General features: G+C 34.7%; 1 protein-coding gene across 1 annotated transcript in view; it reads left to right on the plus strand.

Annotated features, from left to right (window-relative positions):
- DNAH5 (dynein axonemal heavy chain 5) overlaps positions 1 to 17,672 on the plus strand; it is a 116,359-nt gene that overhangs the window by 55,493 nt on the left and 43,194 nt on the right. The window contains exons 40-50 of the mRNA XM_039714905.1: positions 41 to 148; positions 812 to 965; positions 2,568 to 2,714; positions 5,075 to 5,316; positions 10,020 to 10,196; positions 10,612 to 10,816; positions 11,310 to 11,452; positions 12,166 to 12,300; positions 13,832 to 13,954; positions 14,953 to 15,166; positions 15,790 to 16,013. Coding sequence (XP_039570839.1) covers positions 41 to 148; positions 812 to 965; positions 2,568 to 2,714; positions 5,075 to 5,316; positions 10,020 to 10,196; positions 10,612 to 10,816; positions 11,310 to 11,452; positions 12,166 to 12,300; positions 13,832 to 13,954; positions 14,953 to 15,166; positions 15,790 to 16,013 — 1,872 coding nt within the window. The remainder of the gene's footprint in view (positions 1 to 40; positions 149 to 811; positions 966 to 2,567; positions 2,715 to 5,074; positions 5,317 to 10,019; positions 10,197 to 10,611; positions 10,817 to 11,309; positions 11,453 to 12,165; positions 12,301 to 13,831; positions 13,955 to 14,952; positions 15,167 to 15,789; positions 16,014 to 17,672) is intronic.

Here is a 17,672-nt window from a genome sequence, read left to right on the forward strand (position 1 = left end):
TTAATCTGTGTGGATTTTTGTTTTCCCTGATTTTCACTAGATTGATGAAGATGAACCCTTATTTCTGAGTTTAATTGAAGATCTGTTTCCAGATATCCAGCTTGATAAAGCAGGCTATCCTGAACTTGAAGCTGCCATTGACAAACAGGTGATATTTCTTGTGATTTGTGGTGCTCTGGCATAACTGTCATGAAGTGGCATCTAAGAAAATTCTTCTTGTGGAGTCTATCCAGCTGTCAATGTTATATTTTACTATTTAGAAAAAGTGTAAGCTTTTCTATAAATCTTTACCACTGGCATAGTACTGTTCAGCTTACTCTTCAGGAAGTCACTGAATTGGGATTATAGTGTCCTGTGGTTTTCCTGAGCCATGGTTACTGGGGTCCAACTTGAAAAATGAACGTATATGAGCTTGCCTTATGTGACCCAGGATTTAATCTTTATCTAAAGTCTTGACAATTAGAATATTAATTTGAGAAAATATTTTTTTTTTTAAATTACATTTCTCTTAATTTCCCATTATGTGATTGTAATATTTCAGTAAGGCCAATTTAAGAATATAATGTATATATATAAAAGATATATTATACATATATCCAATAGATAGGTCATAATGTACACAGAGGCTGGTTTACCTTATTTTTCTGAATGCATATTTGAATACCAAATGTATCTTCTTTTTCCAACAGGTTTTTATAATATACACAAAGCCTCTACAAAGAGTATAGTAATCTGTTTATATGTATATTTATCTATCTATATTTTGTGCTCTAAAATAATAGTAATTTGATTTTCTGTCACTGTCTCTTAGGTGGAGGAATCTGGCCTTGTTTGTCATCCTCCTTGGAAACTGAAAGTTATCCAGCTTTTTGAAACCCAGAGAGTAAGGCATGGGTTGATGACACTAGGACCTAGTGGTGCAGGAAAAACTACCTGCATCCACACCTTAATGAAAGCAATGACAGGTATGTTAGTACTTATATTGTAAACTGTTACTGAACTGTTACACTGTAAGCTTTAAACCCCATTGTTTCTTCTCAGTTGCTTGACTGTGAGAACATATTTCTGGAAGAATGAGTTTGTATGTTGAGAAATTAATTATTCTAGTAGCTTAAAAATGTCTGACATTCAAAACCGTATATTTCATGTCCTTTTGCCCATATTATCATACTTTTATAGGAAGTTATTATTCTAGATAGATTAAAAGAGGAATACAGTCTAGGCAGGCAGCTCAGACAAGTGATTAAAGCATCTCCTGGGTTTTGTTGAGGTAATGCTGGAACCTTTTGCTAATCAGAAGTATTTATGTCTTTTTGAACACAATACGTAAGACAGGGTCTTTGCAATATAAAATAACTGGTTTTATAACCATAAATTCCTGCTTTAGACAGTGAAAAAGTCTTCAAGGGTGTTAGTTTTGTGTCCTGGCTGGAGGCTTGAAGACTGTGTCTGGTTTTTTTTGTCATCTCTATTTCTAAACAAAAATATTAGTTGAAGAATGTTGGCTTGATCTTATTAAAATAAAAGGTCATAGCCTGGGGAGAAAAACATCTCTTTTGAGGTAAGCTTGTGTTACCCCATTTCACAAGTTGCTTACATGATTTTCAGAAGTGAATAATTTCTGCAAAAAATAGTTCAGCAAGTCTCATACAGGCAGTAATGTGCTGTGCTTAAGAAACACTGTAAGCTCTACATTGCAGTGGAAATGACTGTTCCATTTAAAAAAAAAAAAAGCATAAATAACAAAGTTGCATTGCACAGTTTTCCTATCTTTTTTTTCTTGCACTGAGATGTGAACTACTACCAAGTTAAAGTCACCTCACTCCTTTTTCCAAAGCTGATTTGCTCACACAGCCTCATGAAATGTTCAACTGATCTGTCAGGTTTCTATCTTACATGTTAGTGAAATCTGATTATAATTAAGTAATTTTAAAATAAGTAATTTTTTCAGCTCTTTCTTTCAACATCTTACTACTGGCTCCTGGTTATATTTTAATATTGGGTTTTTTAAAGATGTCCAGCATTGTAGTTTTTAAGCTGTTGCAAGTGAGATGAAAAATAAAGGTTATATGGTCATTGTATGGGTAGATAGAATTTGTCTGTCTGAGAGAATTCACAAGAATATGCCAATATTGTATATTTTATCTGTTCTAAGATATAGGCAGGAGCACAGAAGGGCAAAATAATCAATAATCTCTCTGGTATTTATTCACTGGGTTTTAAAAATGTGCATCTAAACCAAATGTTTTAAAGCTCTATTGTTTTATAAGCCTTCAAAATGTTAAACTAAACTTTGAATAAATTTAATCTTGCTGCTTTTCTGTTCCCAATGAAGCTATGAAATGTGAATTGAATATTCAGAAGTTTCAGATCTTAATTTTACTTTTTTGATGTCTCCAATTAATGAATTTCATATAGCAAGAGAAGATTTTCAAGTAAATACACATGTTCTTATAATCACTAAAGCATATTAAAGCACATATTTGGGTGTAATGAGTTTGAGTTTGTCAAAGTTCTCTTACTGCTGAAAAGAAATGTAAAAACTAACTGGTGGTCTGCCTTCACAGATTGTGGACAGCCTCATCGTGAAATGAGAATGAATCCTAAAGCTATAACTGCTCCACAAATGTTTGGACGCCTTGATGTGGCAACAAATGATTGGACAGATGGAATATTTTCAGCACTCTGGAGAAAAACTTTAAGAGCAAAGAAAGGTATTGTGGTGGGTTGACCTTGTCTGGACTCCAGGTGCCCACCAAGTTGCACTACAACTCCTTTGCCCAGATGGATAGGGGGAGAGAAAATAAATGGGAAGAAACTCATAGGTTGAGATAAGGCAGTTTACTAAAGTAAAATCAAAAATTTGCTTGAGCACAAGCAAAGAGGAAACAAGCAAAAAGACTTTTTCTTTATTTTGCATGAGCAAGTGATGTTCAGCCACTTCCGAGACAGCAGGGCTTCAGCACACATAGAGGTTGCTGTGGAAAGCAAACACTGTAAACAACAGATGCTCCACCCTCCTCATTTCCGTAGCTTTTTGAGCAGATGTCATGCAGCATGGAATGTCCCTTTGGATATTTTGGGTCAGCTGGCCTGGTTGTGTTCCCTCCCAGGATCTTGCTCACCCCCAGCCCCTGATGTGGGGAATATTGAGAGACAGAGCTGATGCTGTGCCAGTGCTGCTCAGCAACACCCAAAACTCTGGTGTGTTATCAACACCTTTCCAGCCACCAATGCAGTGCACAGCACTGTTTAGGACTGCTGTGGGGAAAGGAGCTCCAGCTCAGCCAGACCCAATACAAATATAATAAAAAAGGTTTCCATTCAAAATAAAACAAGAAAAATATCTCAGAAAAGAAAAAGCTTCAGGAAAACTTTATAAAGCGCAGTAACAGATTTTTTTTTTTTTCTTACATGGAAGCATTGGAAAATTTCTGGAAGAGTTTCCCTTTTTCAGTCTCTGTTCTAAATGCTTTTTGTTCAAATAATGTAGTGTAGCAAATACTACTTCACTGCATTTACTGAATTCTCTCTTTTATATATTAAGCCCCCATATTGAAGAAAAGTGGAAGGTAAAAGTCAGTTGCCCCAGCAGTGGTATCCTATAAAAATTTTAATGCTCTCAGGATTTCTACCTGTTGTCCAGCTGCCATATTAATCTTCTCATACCAGTTGTGTCATAACAGCTAGCCCTTCACATATCCTAGTCCATCTCAAATGGCACTAGATAATTCTATTTAGGCAGCCAATTTCTGCCTAAAATTATGCTGACATATATTCTTAGGCTGCTATTTTAACTAAATGAGTGTCTTTGAGAGCTTGAATATAAATTGTTTCTTTCTTCTTTTTGTCTGAAAATTAGTATGTGATCTTGACATTATGCCTTAGAAGAAAAAATAAAAGAAAATCCTAACACTTGTTGCACTGTTTTGATATAAAAATTCTTATCCTTCAGAAATACAGATACTTTTAAAATAGAAAATATTTTTCAATTTAATTTTGGTAGGCTTGTTTCAAATCTAGAAATGTAACACCCTTGAGAATGTAACATGGCATTCACTATTGATTTTTTTATCTTTTCCTTCAAGATGAAATATATATTAGCACACTCGTAAGACTTCCTCAGATTTACTCTGTAGGAGTTCTGTAATATCTCTTTATGAGTCAGACTCCAGACTATCTCATGCTTGAGATGCCTGAACTGTAGCTATAAAAACCTTAATATAAAAAGTTTATCATGTGTTTCATATCTCCTTGGTTCAACACTAGCAGAGCTCCAAGCCACCTAGGCCTTCGTAATAAACACTGACTCTGAAGGCAGAAGGATCATCTCTGGGTAAAGAGATGTCTAGCAGTGCACGGTGGGGCTGTCTGCTCCCTAAGGGGTGGGCAGCCAGGAGCCAAGGTGGGATCTCTTTCCAGCCAGGGTCTGTTGCTCTGTACCTAAGTGAGGAAAGGAAAACAGACCCAGACCCTTGTAGGAAACAGAAGCAGGCTTTAAAATACTTTTCCATTAGAGAATGGAAAGCAATGGAAAAACTTAAAAGGAAGCTGGATCAAGTTTAGGAACAGAACACATGACAGGAATCTTCCCCTAATGGATCTTTTATTTATGACGGTATGCACGCTATTTGAAAGAGTGATTTTTCAAGAGTTCCTTCCATTAAATTTCTCTACATTTATAGAACTCATTGAAAACAAATGAATGGTGTTTAAATATATCTGTAGCCGTTATCTTCTTTATGTCGTTTCATGTAACTTGAAATAAACCTAATTTATTACTCTCTTGAACACTGGATCCATAAAGATCTTTCGGAGTATTAAAAACTGGTGACTTATGCTGATGGCTCTTTATGTACTGAAGAATGGATAATTATTATGTATAGGTGACAAAATGAAGTACCCAACTGAAATTGAATGATGGAAATGGTAGTTTTATTAAAAAGTTGAGATCGTAGCTGTGTGAATGAATTCAGAGTAAGTTAAAAAATTGTTTGCAGAAATAAGAAACTGATCCTTGAAAGAAACTAGCACTTCATCCATAGGTCTTTTTATGTGGTATGTTGCATTGTAGGTGACCACATCTGGATAGTTCTTGATGGTCCAGTAGATGCTATTTGGATTGAGAACCTTAATTCTGTCCTGGATGACAACAGAACTCTAACACTAGCGAACGGTGATCGGATACCTATGGCACCAAATTGCAAAATAGTCTTTGAGCCTCATAATATTGATAATGCTTCTCCAGCAACAGTTTCAAGAAATGGGATGGTGTTCATGAGCTCATCAGTTCTCACCTGGAGCCCTATCCTTGAGGTAGAGCAGCTAAGTGTCTGTATATGCATTGAAAGTTTTACTGATTACTTCTTCAACTCTTCACTCATTACTGTAGGACCTATTTTTGTGCCTTTTGCTATGAAATCCCTTTTCCTCTGTATAAACTTTAAGTCAGTACTTAAAATAGCAATGTTTCTGGTAGTTTGTACAAGAATGAATAATCTTTTTTAAGGAACTTAGTTAACATATTACACTTTGAAGACTATGGTAATTTAACTTCGGGACAAATTTGTAATTAGAAGTATTTTATGCAATTTAAGGACAACTCAGTTTTTAAAACACTAACTACCTGGCAGCCCATAGTACAGCTTCAGACTAAGGAGGAAAAAAGAATAAAGTTGATTCAGGGAACTTGAAATGCTCAAAAAATTAAAAATTCTCTAAATATTTCTTAAAATTTATTTCATGTACAGAAATAAAGTCAATACAGCGTCAAAACAAATAATTTTTAAATTGACGTTGTTAATTGACATTGTTACTTGGTTGTCTGCTAACATTTCTAGAAGCAAAGTATCTGAAAAACCAGGCAGTAGTTACTGTCTCTCTGGCATGGAATGAATAATTCAGAAAGGCAGAACATATTTCAGGTGTGTTTTAGAGTCAAAACCCACCATATAACATATTGAAATATATCAAAGTGATTTATAAAGTCTTATTTTTTTTTTCTTTTATGTCATCTTCCATCTTCCAAAACCCAGCAAAAATAAATCCTAATCTTGACAGAATGCTTGTAACAATATAGTGAATGACAAATTCTGAGACTTGAGCTGACTATTTTTTTTTGATGTAGCAAAAATCTTGGTGAAGATGAAACATGAGAGTTTCCAAGAATCTACCTAATGCTCTGTAGTAATATATTTAAACAAAGCTTTCAGCATTTAGTTCCAGTTTTCTTTTCTTTTAAGAAAACAATAGAGGTAATAGCAGTTAAAAAAAAGTGGTTTCTCATTTTCTTCCCTTAAGCCCTGTATTGCCTTAGAAATTTATCAGTGAAGTACACTGCTCAGGATTAACACTTTAAAAAAAATTTCTCTGCATTTCTTCTTGTCTAGGCCATCTTATTGTGAATGCTTGTTAACATTATTTTGCTTTGATAAATGTGGTCAGTCTCCTGAATATAAAATATTCAATATAAAATAAAATATAAAAAATGAAAACTTTCTCCTGTATGGCTAAGGTACTGATTGTTGTGATCATACAAATAATTAATTACTTTCCCCTGAAACCCAAGTAATATCTGCTATATTTCACTATAATCCCAAATTAAAATCCTTTATATGGGCTTTAAACTTTAAGATGGAATTATTTCCTGTTTATAAAATGGGAGCACCATCCAGGAGTTTGTAGTGTATTTTTTTCCCTTTTTTTCAGGCTCAAAAAGACAAAAATTTATAGGTTACTATGATCTAACAGACTAAATTTTACTGTCCTCCATTCTAGTATGTAGCACATGAAGAAGTTTTTAAAAATACTTCTTAAGATTAATGTCTCACAGTCCCATTCAGTAATTTCATTTTCCAAATCAAATAGGATACAAGTGGAAAATGCAACTAATCCTCACCTAGTGTTGCTTAACTAGTCCTATGGAAATACAGCTGGCCTCACATTAACTTTCAGATGTCAGCCTTTTGTAGTGATTACTCTATGTTATTCTCAGATTTCTTATTGCTTTAACCCGTAAAGAAATAGCTTGCTGTTTATGACTAGATTCCTTGTCCCTAAATCCCTGATTTATCTGGCAACAGAGGAAAATTGGCTTGTGGCACTGCCTAGAACCAGTGTCCTTAGCAAATTAGAGGTTTCATCCCATGTGGAAATCAAAAGGGACAATATGCTGTAGTTCAAGCCCTGATTGCCAGGCTTGGTGCCTCTCTTTGGGATTGGAGATAGTGGAGATCCTCTGGGAAAAGTGAAGCCAGGGGATGTGTTTTGGTGAGCAGAAATTACCAAGGTGAGGAATGCTGTAAACTTGTGATTTCTTGCAACAGCCACAAGGTTTCTTTTCCATCTGTGGATCTGAAATGGCAGATCAGGCATAATGCCCTGAAAATAGGCAAGGAGCAGCAAGACCCACTAAGGAAGGCACCAGAATCCTGTTTGGCCTTAACCCATTAGGAGGAAAAGGAATGGGATTGTCATCAGATATTCCTTCCTGTCTTGGAAACACCCGTGTCCTGTTGACTTTTTGCAAACTTGGAGGTTTGGTGAGGAATTAAGGGTTGCTGCAGAGGGCTGATACTATATTTTTCTAGTAGTGTCTGAAGCTTTTTCCATTTAGAATTATATTAAATCACATGGTATTTTCTGTTCAGTCACAGGTCTCTGCAACTCTTGAGAATTGTCACTAATTCATTTGAGGAGTTCCTTTGCCAAGTCCAAAATATTTGTAGTCTTGTTATGAAAAAACTGTTTAACAAGTTTCCTAAAAAATTGGCTTGTAAAGCTTCAGTTTTACCAATGCAAATACATGCAGTCAACACAAGTGCCTTATGTATGTTACTGCCAAGTTTTACTTTTTAAATTTTTTTTTTTTTTTAAATGGATACTCAGGAAAGTGTAACTGTAAATTATGCATCTAGGACAGTGGCTCCCCTGCGATTCCACTTGTGTTGTTCCTTTCTGTGCTTGCAACACTGTGTAAGGCCTACTGATGCTAGGTTCTCACAACTCTGCCTCCTTGCGTTGCTTAGTTTGCAGACAACCACTTCTTGAATGTTAAAATTGTGCAAAAAGATTCAGCTGCAAAGGATATAATTTTATTTTGCATTGTCACTCATGATTTACCTCCGCACTTTAAAGTGAGATGCAGGCTAAATTTAGCTGTGTTGAAGAGTTGCATGAAACTAGTTTTTCTTAATCCACAACCTTATGGTTTTTTTGGTGATATATTTTGGTGATAGAAACAGACTAAAGAAAATAAACTGTTTTTAAAATAAAATTTGTATTGCATAAACAAAATTATGTTCATTTCACCATAAAGTAACCTTTCCAACTTCCTTTTTTTTCCCCATTATAAAATTGGCTATGAAATTGCAGCCTATTGTTATTTATAATTTTATCCAATAATATATCTTTGTGGGTTTTTTTGGTTTGGTCTCACATCATAAATAAAATATCTTGATGGCTTTTTCAGTATGCCTCCCTTTAAATCTATTTTGTAATTCAATACACTTCATATTCCAACAGGTCAGGGTAGATGTTAACCTTGCTAATTCTCAGATGCTGAATGAAATGCTGAATTTGTTGATATTTCAGAAGAATTTTAAAACATGATTAAAGACAAATATGGGTAACTCAAGAAGCTGTTATATATATTTTTATTTTCAATCCTTACTATTTGTAAGAAAATAAATATAGCTGCCTACTTGGATGCATTATTATGACATATTCAACTTCCAAGTTCAATGAAATAGTTCTCAGGTTCATTTTGCTGTTCTCATGTAATGGGCTTCTTAAGCAGTTTTTGCAAAGAGATCAAAGGCATTTGATCTATTACTCATCAACCTTCTCCAAAGCAAAAGCATCTTATCAGCTTTTCTACTAACCCCTAATATTTTTTGAACAATCAGTGAATTTTCAATATCGATTTAAGTACTTCTGCCTTTTAATTTTTATCACTTTGTTTTACACCTACCCATTTCTAGAAAGGTTTTTCATATATAACCTTATTTGTAATCAGTCTCAAAGTTTATTTACTTTGGGAAGTAAAAGTAGAATTTCAAATTATTATGAAGGCAGTAGAAAGAATCATAGAAGCACAATACAGGAGAGTTTGGAAAGGACCTCTAGAGATAATACTGAGTACCACATTAGTCAAGTCAACCTAGAGGAGGCTGCAGAAGTGTCCTGTTGAGTTCTGAGATGGAAACTCCAGGAGCTCACTGAGAAGCCTGTTCCAGCTTTAACTACTCTCACAAGAGAAAAGCATCCTATGTTTAAAGTAAATTTATTTGATTTCAATTAATTCCAATTTTGGTTTGAGTTTTGGGGAAGAATCTGCAAGTGTTTTTGCTGGTAATTGTATTTTATGTAGGAAATAAATTTTTGGGAAGTAAATGAAAAATATTCTACCCTGCAGATGAGAGAAAATGTCAAGGTAACTCCAAGAACCATGTTATTACTTTGAATTAAAGGCATCAAAGAATGAATAATATTCTATAATCTTAAGAAATAGGTAGTTTACTTAGGTTTTCTTTATCCATCATTACAGATACCGAGATACACAATAAGAACACTGCACATACCAGCACACCTCCCCTCTGATAGCCTGATTTTTTTGGAAATCTGACAGATCTTCCAGGTTATCCTCTATCTCTGCTAGAAATAACGTGTAGAATAAATCAAATTTGTGTTCAGTACATATTATTTGGTTTCTTTTCAGAGTTTTTGGATACCTGTCACAACAGTTGTGATTAAAAATATTTGAAAAGAATGATTTTTGTGCTGTTGAACACAGTCTTTTCAGTTCTCTTCATCTTTAACATTGAGTAGAAATTAGGTATACTTGGGTAAAATTTGACCTTCTTTTAATTAAACCCTGCCCAATGGACAGGGAAACTTAACTTCCCCCCCCGCGTCTCCCTTCTCCCATTCTGCCCCCAAGAAATCAACATTCCATGCTTCCTGAACGTTTTGAATTTACTGAGATTTGCATTGGGAACGAAATTTATGCTTTACCACAGGGATTTCTGAAAAAATGTTCCTTCCAAGAGGCTGAAATTCTACGTCAGCTGTATTCTTCATCGTTCCCAGACTTGTACCGCTTCAGCATTCAGACTCTGCATTGCAAGACTGAGATGTTGGAAGCCTTTGTGATTATGCAGAGCATTAATATGCTGCAGGGCCTTATCCCACCTAAGGTAGGTAGTGTGAAAGCTTTTACATATACTTAACATATTGTAGATAATTTTAAGTAACAAAGTTTTGTAGAGAGGGATTCTTTGATGACTTGGAATGTCAAAGGAGATGCAGGGTAGTAAGTAATGCCTTCTATTTCTTTAGAAAGTAATAGCTGGGATGCGACCTCTTTCACAATCTCACATTTGGATTTGATGTTAAGCACTGGTTTACGTTAAGCACATGGAGCATGCATTGTCAGTTTTCCTTTTTTTTTTATTTTTGGGTGATTTGTTATCGATTTATATTGATTCTGTCTGATCATTGAAGACATCTCTAAATTTATATATGACCAAAGACTTCTAACCTCATGTTACTAATGATTATCAAGTAGAGTTTTCAGGATGTTGAAAATTAAAATGTAATTCAATCCTCCAGGAGCAAGGTGGGGAACTGACTCCAAAATACTTGGAAAGGCTGTACATCTTCTCACTCATGTGGAGTATAGGAGCATTGTTAGAGCTGGAGGACAGATGCAAAATGGAATACTGGCTTCGAAAACATGCAACAGTAAAGCTTGATCTTCCCTGTATCCCAGAAGGCAGTGAAGATACCATGTTTGATTATTATGTGGCATCTGATGGTTAGTAATTCACAAGGGTGATATGGGGTACAACTTAAAAGTTATTTTATAATTGTGCTATTTTAAGAGAATTAATTCAGAAGTATTTTGTAGCTTACCTTCTTTTGTGTCCCTTAGCAAGTTTTATTTTATGGCTATACTTTACTGATGGTGTTGTGTTTAGCTTTTTCCCTGTTTCCAGTGAAAAGTCGGAATGTGGATATATTGCTAAAAAAGCTGCATGGACTTTGTGGTGATGAATTGTCAAGTGAACATATAACCCTTGTTGTTGTCAGAATTTATGTAGAAAAGAGGAAAAAGAGGAGTAAGCCTCTTAGATACAACTTGAGGGATTCTATGATTGTAAGATTCTATAAGTTTTATTCTGAATACACAGAGAGGGATTGCTGTACGTGAGACAGAAGCATAGACAGATCAGGGAACCGAATGTAAAATAAAGGAAGTGATGGTGCCTAGTATTTCTAAAACATTAACTTAATTTTTTTCTTATTAGGTACATGGATGCACTGGAATACACATGTTGAAGAGTATGTATATCCCAGTAGTGGTAGCCCAGAGTATGACTCAATTCTTGTGCCTAATGTTGACAATGTGAGAATGGATTTCCTTATTGAAACCATAGCAAAACAGGGCAAGGTACTTTTTCTATGGTTCATATCAAAGCACTGCCAACAGAACACATGAAAGTTTTGGATTAGCAGTGAAATATTATGTTACTGAAAAGGAAGAACTTAATGTTTTCTTAGATATAAGATTGTATTTCCAGAAGCTACTTTCATGCAAATATACTTGAACTCTTGAATAGTCACAGTTTCCAGACTTTGTCTTCCCCTCACCTCTTTGTTCTGTAAAGGAAATAACTGTAATTACAGCTGAGATCAGTCAGAATGGAACCAATATTTTCATGTACTGATGCAAGAGGGAGAAGCACATAGGTCAGGAGGCTCGTATCTGACTCTGCTGATTGAACTCTGTCAGCATCGGTCAGTTACAGAATTTATGTAGCTTTAGGCTATTCTTCACCAAAACTGTGTCACATAAGCAATTGAAATTTTACAGATACTGAGTCTCTAGATGATAAAACCCTTTTTCAAACAATTAAATCCTTTCCTTGTTAGTTTAATTGTGCTGGCTGACATGACCATTAACTGCAAATATTTTTAACTTGTCAGACCTGCAAAAATCTATGAGACATTAACTATTTTACTTCTACATGTCTCTTGTTAAGAGTTCACTTTACAAAACTTTTCTAGTTTCTTTTCTGTTTAAAAGCTAAATGGGACTGTTGAGCCTTTGCCAAGACGCACAGCTCTTGTGTTTAATCTTATTTCGATATTTTCTTTGTCTAGGCTGTCCTACTAATTGGTGAGCAAGGAACTGCAAAGACTGTTATAATCAAAGGTTTTATGTCAAAATATAACTCTGAAAGGCACATAACTAAGAGCTTGAATTTTTCATCTGCAACGACCCCATTAATTTTTCAGGTATTGTAGTGATTAATCTTCTCATACAAGATGATTGGATTCAGAGAATATTCTGATAATTTGCCAGGAGGATGCTTCTGAAAGTGGTTCTGAACAATAAAAAAGCACCTGTTCAAATAGTCCAAGTGTTCTAACGTGTGATTTAAGACTTGTGTAAAACATTGTTCATTTCAACGTTTTCAGTAGCTATTGAGCTGTTCTTGAACATATACAATAACATGCCCATCATTATCTTCATCATATTATGTTTTTGTGTCAAATAGATCCGTTCTCATTAACTGGGAAGAGCTGTTAGATTTCACTAAACACCATGGGTAAAATAAGTGCTACCCACAACAATCTGTCATTAAAAGTGTGCTGTCTGCAATTTAACTTTTAGTCATTACAATTACTCATTAAAAATGTAACACATGCAGTGCAGCTGCTCTACATACAATTATGAATGTTTAAATCCTGAACTGTACTGCCTGTCCAAATTTCTACCAATCTAATTTGAATTATTTTAGGTGTGTTTAATCTCCTGGCTGTATATTTGGGGAATATTTTTAATGCAGTTGGTATGCCAGGCCAAAGCACTGTCTGGGCTGTAAGTGCTGTCTATAAGCTTGATGAATCACCTATCATCTGCCTGTATAACATAGTAGAAACTACTAACATGTAATATAATTTACAAACATGTAGTTTTGGTCTAAATTTCCTTAGACTTTTTCTTTGATTTTTTTGGGCTGTAAACAAAAAGTAATATATTTTTATAAAAAAAAAAGTAGATTTGATTTGTGATAGGTGAGATTCTGATGATCAGGACATCCGAAATACATGTGCAAGAGGAAGTCAATTCTCTGTTAACAATCTAGACCAAAACATTCTGTTATGACACATGCTTTAAAATTACTCTAGCTTCTTAAAATCTTGATCTAACTGATGGCACTTATGTGGACTGGAGCCTAGGCATAATGTAAGAATGCAGATATTTAGTTTTATACTGAAGAATAATTATGTATGGTTAAGTGAACTTCGACTTAGGATGGAGTAAATAAAAACTGGACTTTAAGAAAAACAGAGAAATGGAAAAATAGTGAGAAGAACAATAGAGGCAAGTCGTCTATCATTAGGCAAAATTATCTCATTAAGTGTATTTATATATGTGAGTTTAATTATCGATGTATGCTTTTATGAAGTACATTGATACCTGCTGGAAAGGTATTCCAAATTTACATCTTAAATTTAATCTTTATTGCTAGCAATCATCAGTTTTGCTGATAAATGAATAAAATTAAAGAAAAATTTGAAACCCATTCAGATTTATGAAAATGTTAGGCATGGTTGTCTACTGTAGACACCAGCCTAGTGCTGTATATTTTGAGACTTCAGACATTCTAGTTGAACTAGTGCAATTACCTCCAGTAAATGCCTTGTCTAAACCTCACTTAGTAAAATTCTATGTAACAGGAATATCAATATGCTTTAGTGATTGAGTCAGGTATGTAATGAAGTGCTCTTTGTGACCGTGCTGCTAATTGCTTTTTAACAGCGTACAATAGAAAGCTATGTGGATAAGCGCATGGGCACAACTTATGGTCCAGCTGCAGGCAAAAAGATGACTGTCTTCATTGATGATGTGAACATGCCCATAATCAATGAATGGGGAGATCAGGTTAGTTTGTGGAAGAAGAAAAAAAGAAGACAAAAGGTTTTCTTTGTTTTTATGCTACACTGTAAAATTGGCTTCTCAGTCATTCAGAATAGGGTAAATTTGATATGTAGTACTTTAATTTTAACAGTCTTTTAACAGTCTTTTAAAAGAACCCATCTACAATAATTTGTCAGGAATTAATTGAAAATAAATATGCTGACAACAAGAAGCAGTTTGAGTGCTCCTTAGAACATGCCTGTATAATTTTGATAATTTTTTTAACAACACTCATTTTATAATTAAGAATAAGAAGTCTTTGGTACACAAATTGTGATAGCAAACTGACATTGTGGGCAATAAATTAAAATACTGTGAAACCTGAGAGGTAAGAAGTGTCTTCTCTGCTTCAGACAAAATGGAAGTAATCATATATATTGACAAAGTTGTTCTGAAGTACATTGCTTTGGAAATTAATGTTAGAATTTCTATAGAAGTACAGCTATAGGATGTACTCTCTGTGTTTTTTCAGCTTGTCAAACAGAAATGTAGGGTATTGCTTTATAGCTAAAGAAAAGGACCTTGCATGCTTTTTTATGGAAATAGTTATGTTATTTCAGCTTGAAAACCATGCATGTGATTGTTAATACAAATATTTTGCATAATTTGCAACTTGATGCATTAGTTTGAGCTTGATTAGAAAAAACTGGAAATTTTGTTTTTAAAAGAAGTATTTCCAACAGCAACAGAAATCATGCAGCATTCCAGTGAGAGTAAAGTGTCATATGAATGATTAGTTCTAAATGACAGTACCCCTCTACTAACACAGTTTTTATCCTTAGAGTTTACTAAATGTGCTTATTCCTTGCAGTGCAGTTTTATCCTGAAGCAAATAAGCAGAGGGTTAGAGGACAAAATAGTGTTATACTCCTTCTTAGGTATTTCAAACATACAAGTATGTTTTGTATTTCACTCAGTTGTATGTATAATATTGTCTTCTATAAAACCTGGTTATTTTGCAGGTCACTAATGAGCTAGTTAGGCAACTGATGGAACAGAAAGGACTGTATAACCTGGAGAAACCTGGGGAATTTACCAACATTGTGGACATTCAGTTTTTGGCTGCCATGATCCACCCTGGGGGAGGTCGCAATGATATTCCACAGAGGCTGAAGAGGCAATTTTCGGTGTTCAACTGTACTCTGCCTTCCAATTCTTCCATTGACAAAATTTTTGGTAAAGGGAAAATAGCTTTGTATTCATCTCAGTTTTTGAAATAGTAGTTGATTTTTCCTTATCCTTCTATTTATACACATTATTGTTAAAATTGAGGCTTAATTCCCTTCTGATTTGTTTAGCAGCACATTTTTCTTCAGTAGTCACTCTCCACCTGCAACATCATCTATCTGTAAATTTTTCAGGTCCAATCACATGTCTGAAACTCTCGGTATGCTCAGATTTAATAAGAATGACATGAAGGTATTGTTTCAGTGACAATGCTGGACAGTCATTCAGATGACACTGCTGCTAAAAATAAGTGATTAAAGACTAGACTTCCACAAGAAATAGGATCATACTGACTTCAACAGGAAATTAGTTATTCAAGGCCAGTGGAATCTTTTTGTCAGAAAAAGAACATTTTAATGTGCTGTTAATTAAAGCAAAATAGCCATCAAGCCGGTGGCAGAATGGTGTCAAGAATGGCTGAATCAAGATTTGAATATACACTGGAAAGCCATTTTAACAAATTTGAAAATATTTTGGGCATTGGAAAACCAAAAGAAACAGAAGCTTCAGATAATCATTGCTCTTGGTGTTGTGCTAATGTGTCTTTGAGATGGCAATCTTTCTTTCCACAGGTGTAATTGGAGAAGGACACTACTGTAGTGAGAGGGGATTTTCAGACGATGTGAGGAAAACAGTAGCCAAGTTGGTTCCATTGACACGCAGACTGTGGCAGATTACCAAGCTAAAAATGTTACCCACGCCAGCCAAGTTTCATTATGTCTTCAACCTTCGAGACCTCTCAAGGATTTGGCAAGGAATGCTGAACTCTACATCGGAAGTCATCACTGAACCACAGGTAAGTGCAGTGCATCAGTGACCTTGTTATAATTATTGTAGAAAAGGGGATGAGCATTTATCTCAGCATTTGAATTTTCTTTAGAAAAGTGCAACTTTAGTGGGTTTTTTGAGGCAAAGGTGTTTTAGTCCAGCTTTTATAGTACCAACTGAAATGACGAGTTTATTTCAAAACAATGACAAAACCCACTTCTCTTGTCACAACAGTTTGCTTCTATCTGCTTTTCCTATTACTGACAAATGCTAGTTTATTTAAAAGAAGTGAGAAAATAAGTGAGAAGCAATGAACTTATTTTAACCCAATTGAAAAGCTCAACTATTGATTAAAAAATTGAACAGTTGCTTCTCTCCATTACTGTCTTGAGACTTTCAGTCACTGACTGACGTCTGTCTAACATTTGGTTCCTGGCATATGGTTCGAAAGGAAGAAGTAGTAACAAGTATTAGTAATAATTTTTTTCCATAATCCATCTTTCTTCCAGTAAAATATTGTTCCTCTTCTAATTATTTTAAGGAATAGTCATTTAGAGTTTTAAGCTGTGAAAGATACAGTGCTGGAAAAGCAATGTTTATGGTAAGCATGGAAAATTTGTTAAATATTTGGGTTATATAATCGCTTCACATACAATGTGCATCTCTGTCAAATAAGCTCCTGAATTCTACTGCATCTAAAATTTAAACTTCAGAGTGGATTTTAATTTCTGGAGCAAAAACGCGGAGCACTTAGATTTTATATATATATATATATATGTGTGTATATATATATATGTTAATGTCTTTTGAAGTGTAAAAACCAATTGGTCAAAATACTATTGTATAAATGTACATATTAGTTCTGAGACTTGACATAATATGCATCAATTGTACAAAGTGCTCAAAAGGTCTTCAAGGAGTACCTGGAATTTTTTCTACTACTGTATGGTAATAGCATAGGATTAAAACCAGTGCTGCTGGTATTAACAGCCTGACACGTTGTCCTTCTTCATCCTGTGACCAAATGGAGGAACTTTAAAGGTATATTGAATTTGGAAAAGGGATAATATAAACACTTAAACATTTTTCTTTGTTGTTATTCTCTACTTTGGCTGTAGCATTGGGAGTGATATCTGTGTTTGGCATGAAATTCTTCATGCCATGATGCTTATATTCTTACCTATCTTCTACTTAATGCTCAGTTAGAAAAGTGGTTTATCAATACATAAACATGTTAACTGGTATGGATATGGTTTTAGGACTGAGGAAATAAAATCTTCATACAACTCACTTTGGAACACTAGATTAAGGCTTTATCCATAGTTAACTGAATATGATCATAAATTGCTATTGGGCAGAATAAGAAGCTCAAGGTATCTCTTCTGAAGAACCTCCCAATACTATATATTTTCTAATGTGAATGTTATTTTTAAATTAAGAAATGAAGGCAAAGCTTTGAAGTTCCTATAGTTTTTTTTTCAGAAGTCAAATGAGTTCCTCAGTACAAGAGAGACATAGAGCTCCTGAAGCATCTGGCAGAAAGCTACAGAGTGAGTTAAGGGCCTGAAGCACCTCTCATAAGAGGAGAGACTGAGGGAGCTGGGCCTGTTCCACCTCAAAATGAGAAGACTGAGGGGAGAAGTCATCAATGTCTGCCAGTATCTGAAGGGAGAGTGTCAGGAGTACA

This window comes from Passer montanus, unplaced genomic scaffold (genome assembly GCF_014805655.1).
Source record: "Passer montanus isolate IOZ18808 unplaced genomic scaffold, ASM1480565v1 scaffold31, whole genome shotgun sequence".
In the NCBI taxonomy this organism is placed as follows: domain Eukaryota; kingdom Metazoa; phylum Chordata; class Aves; order Passeriformes; family Passeridae; genus Passer; species Passer montanus.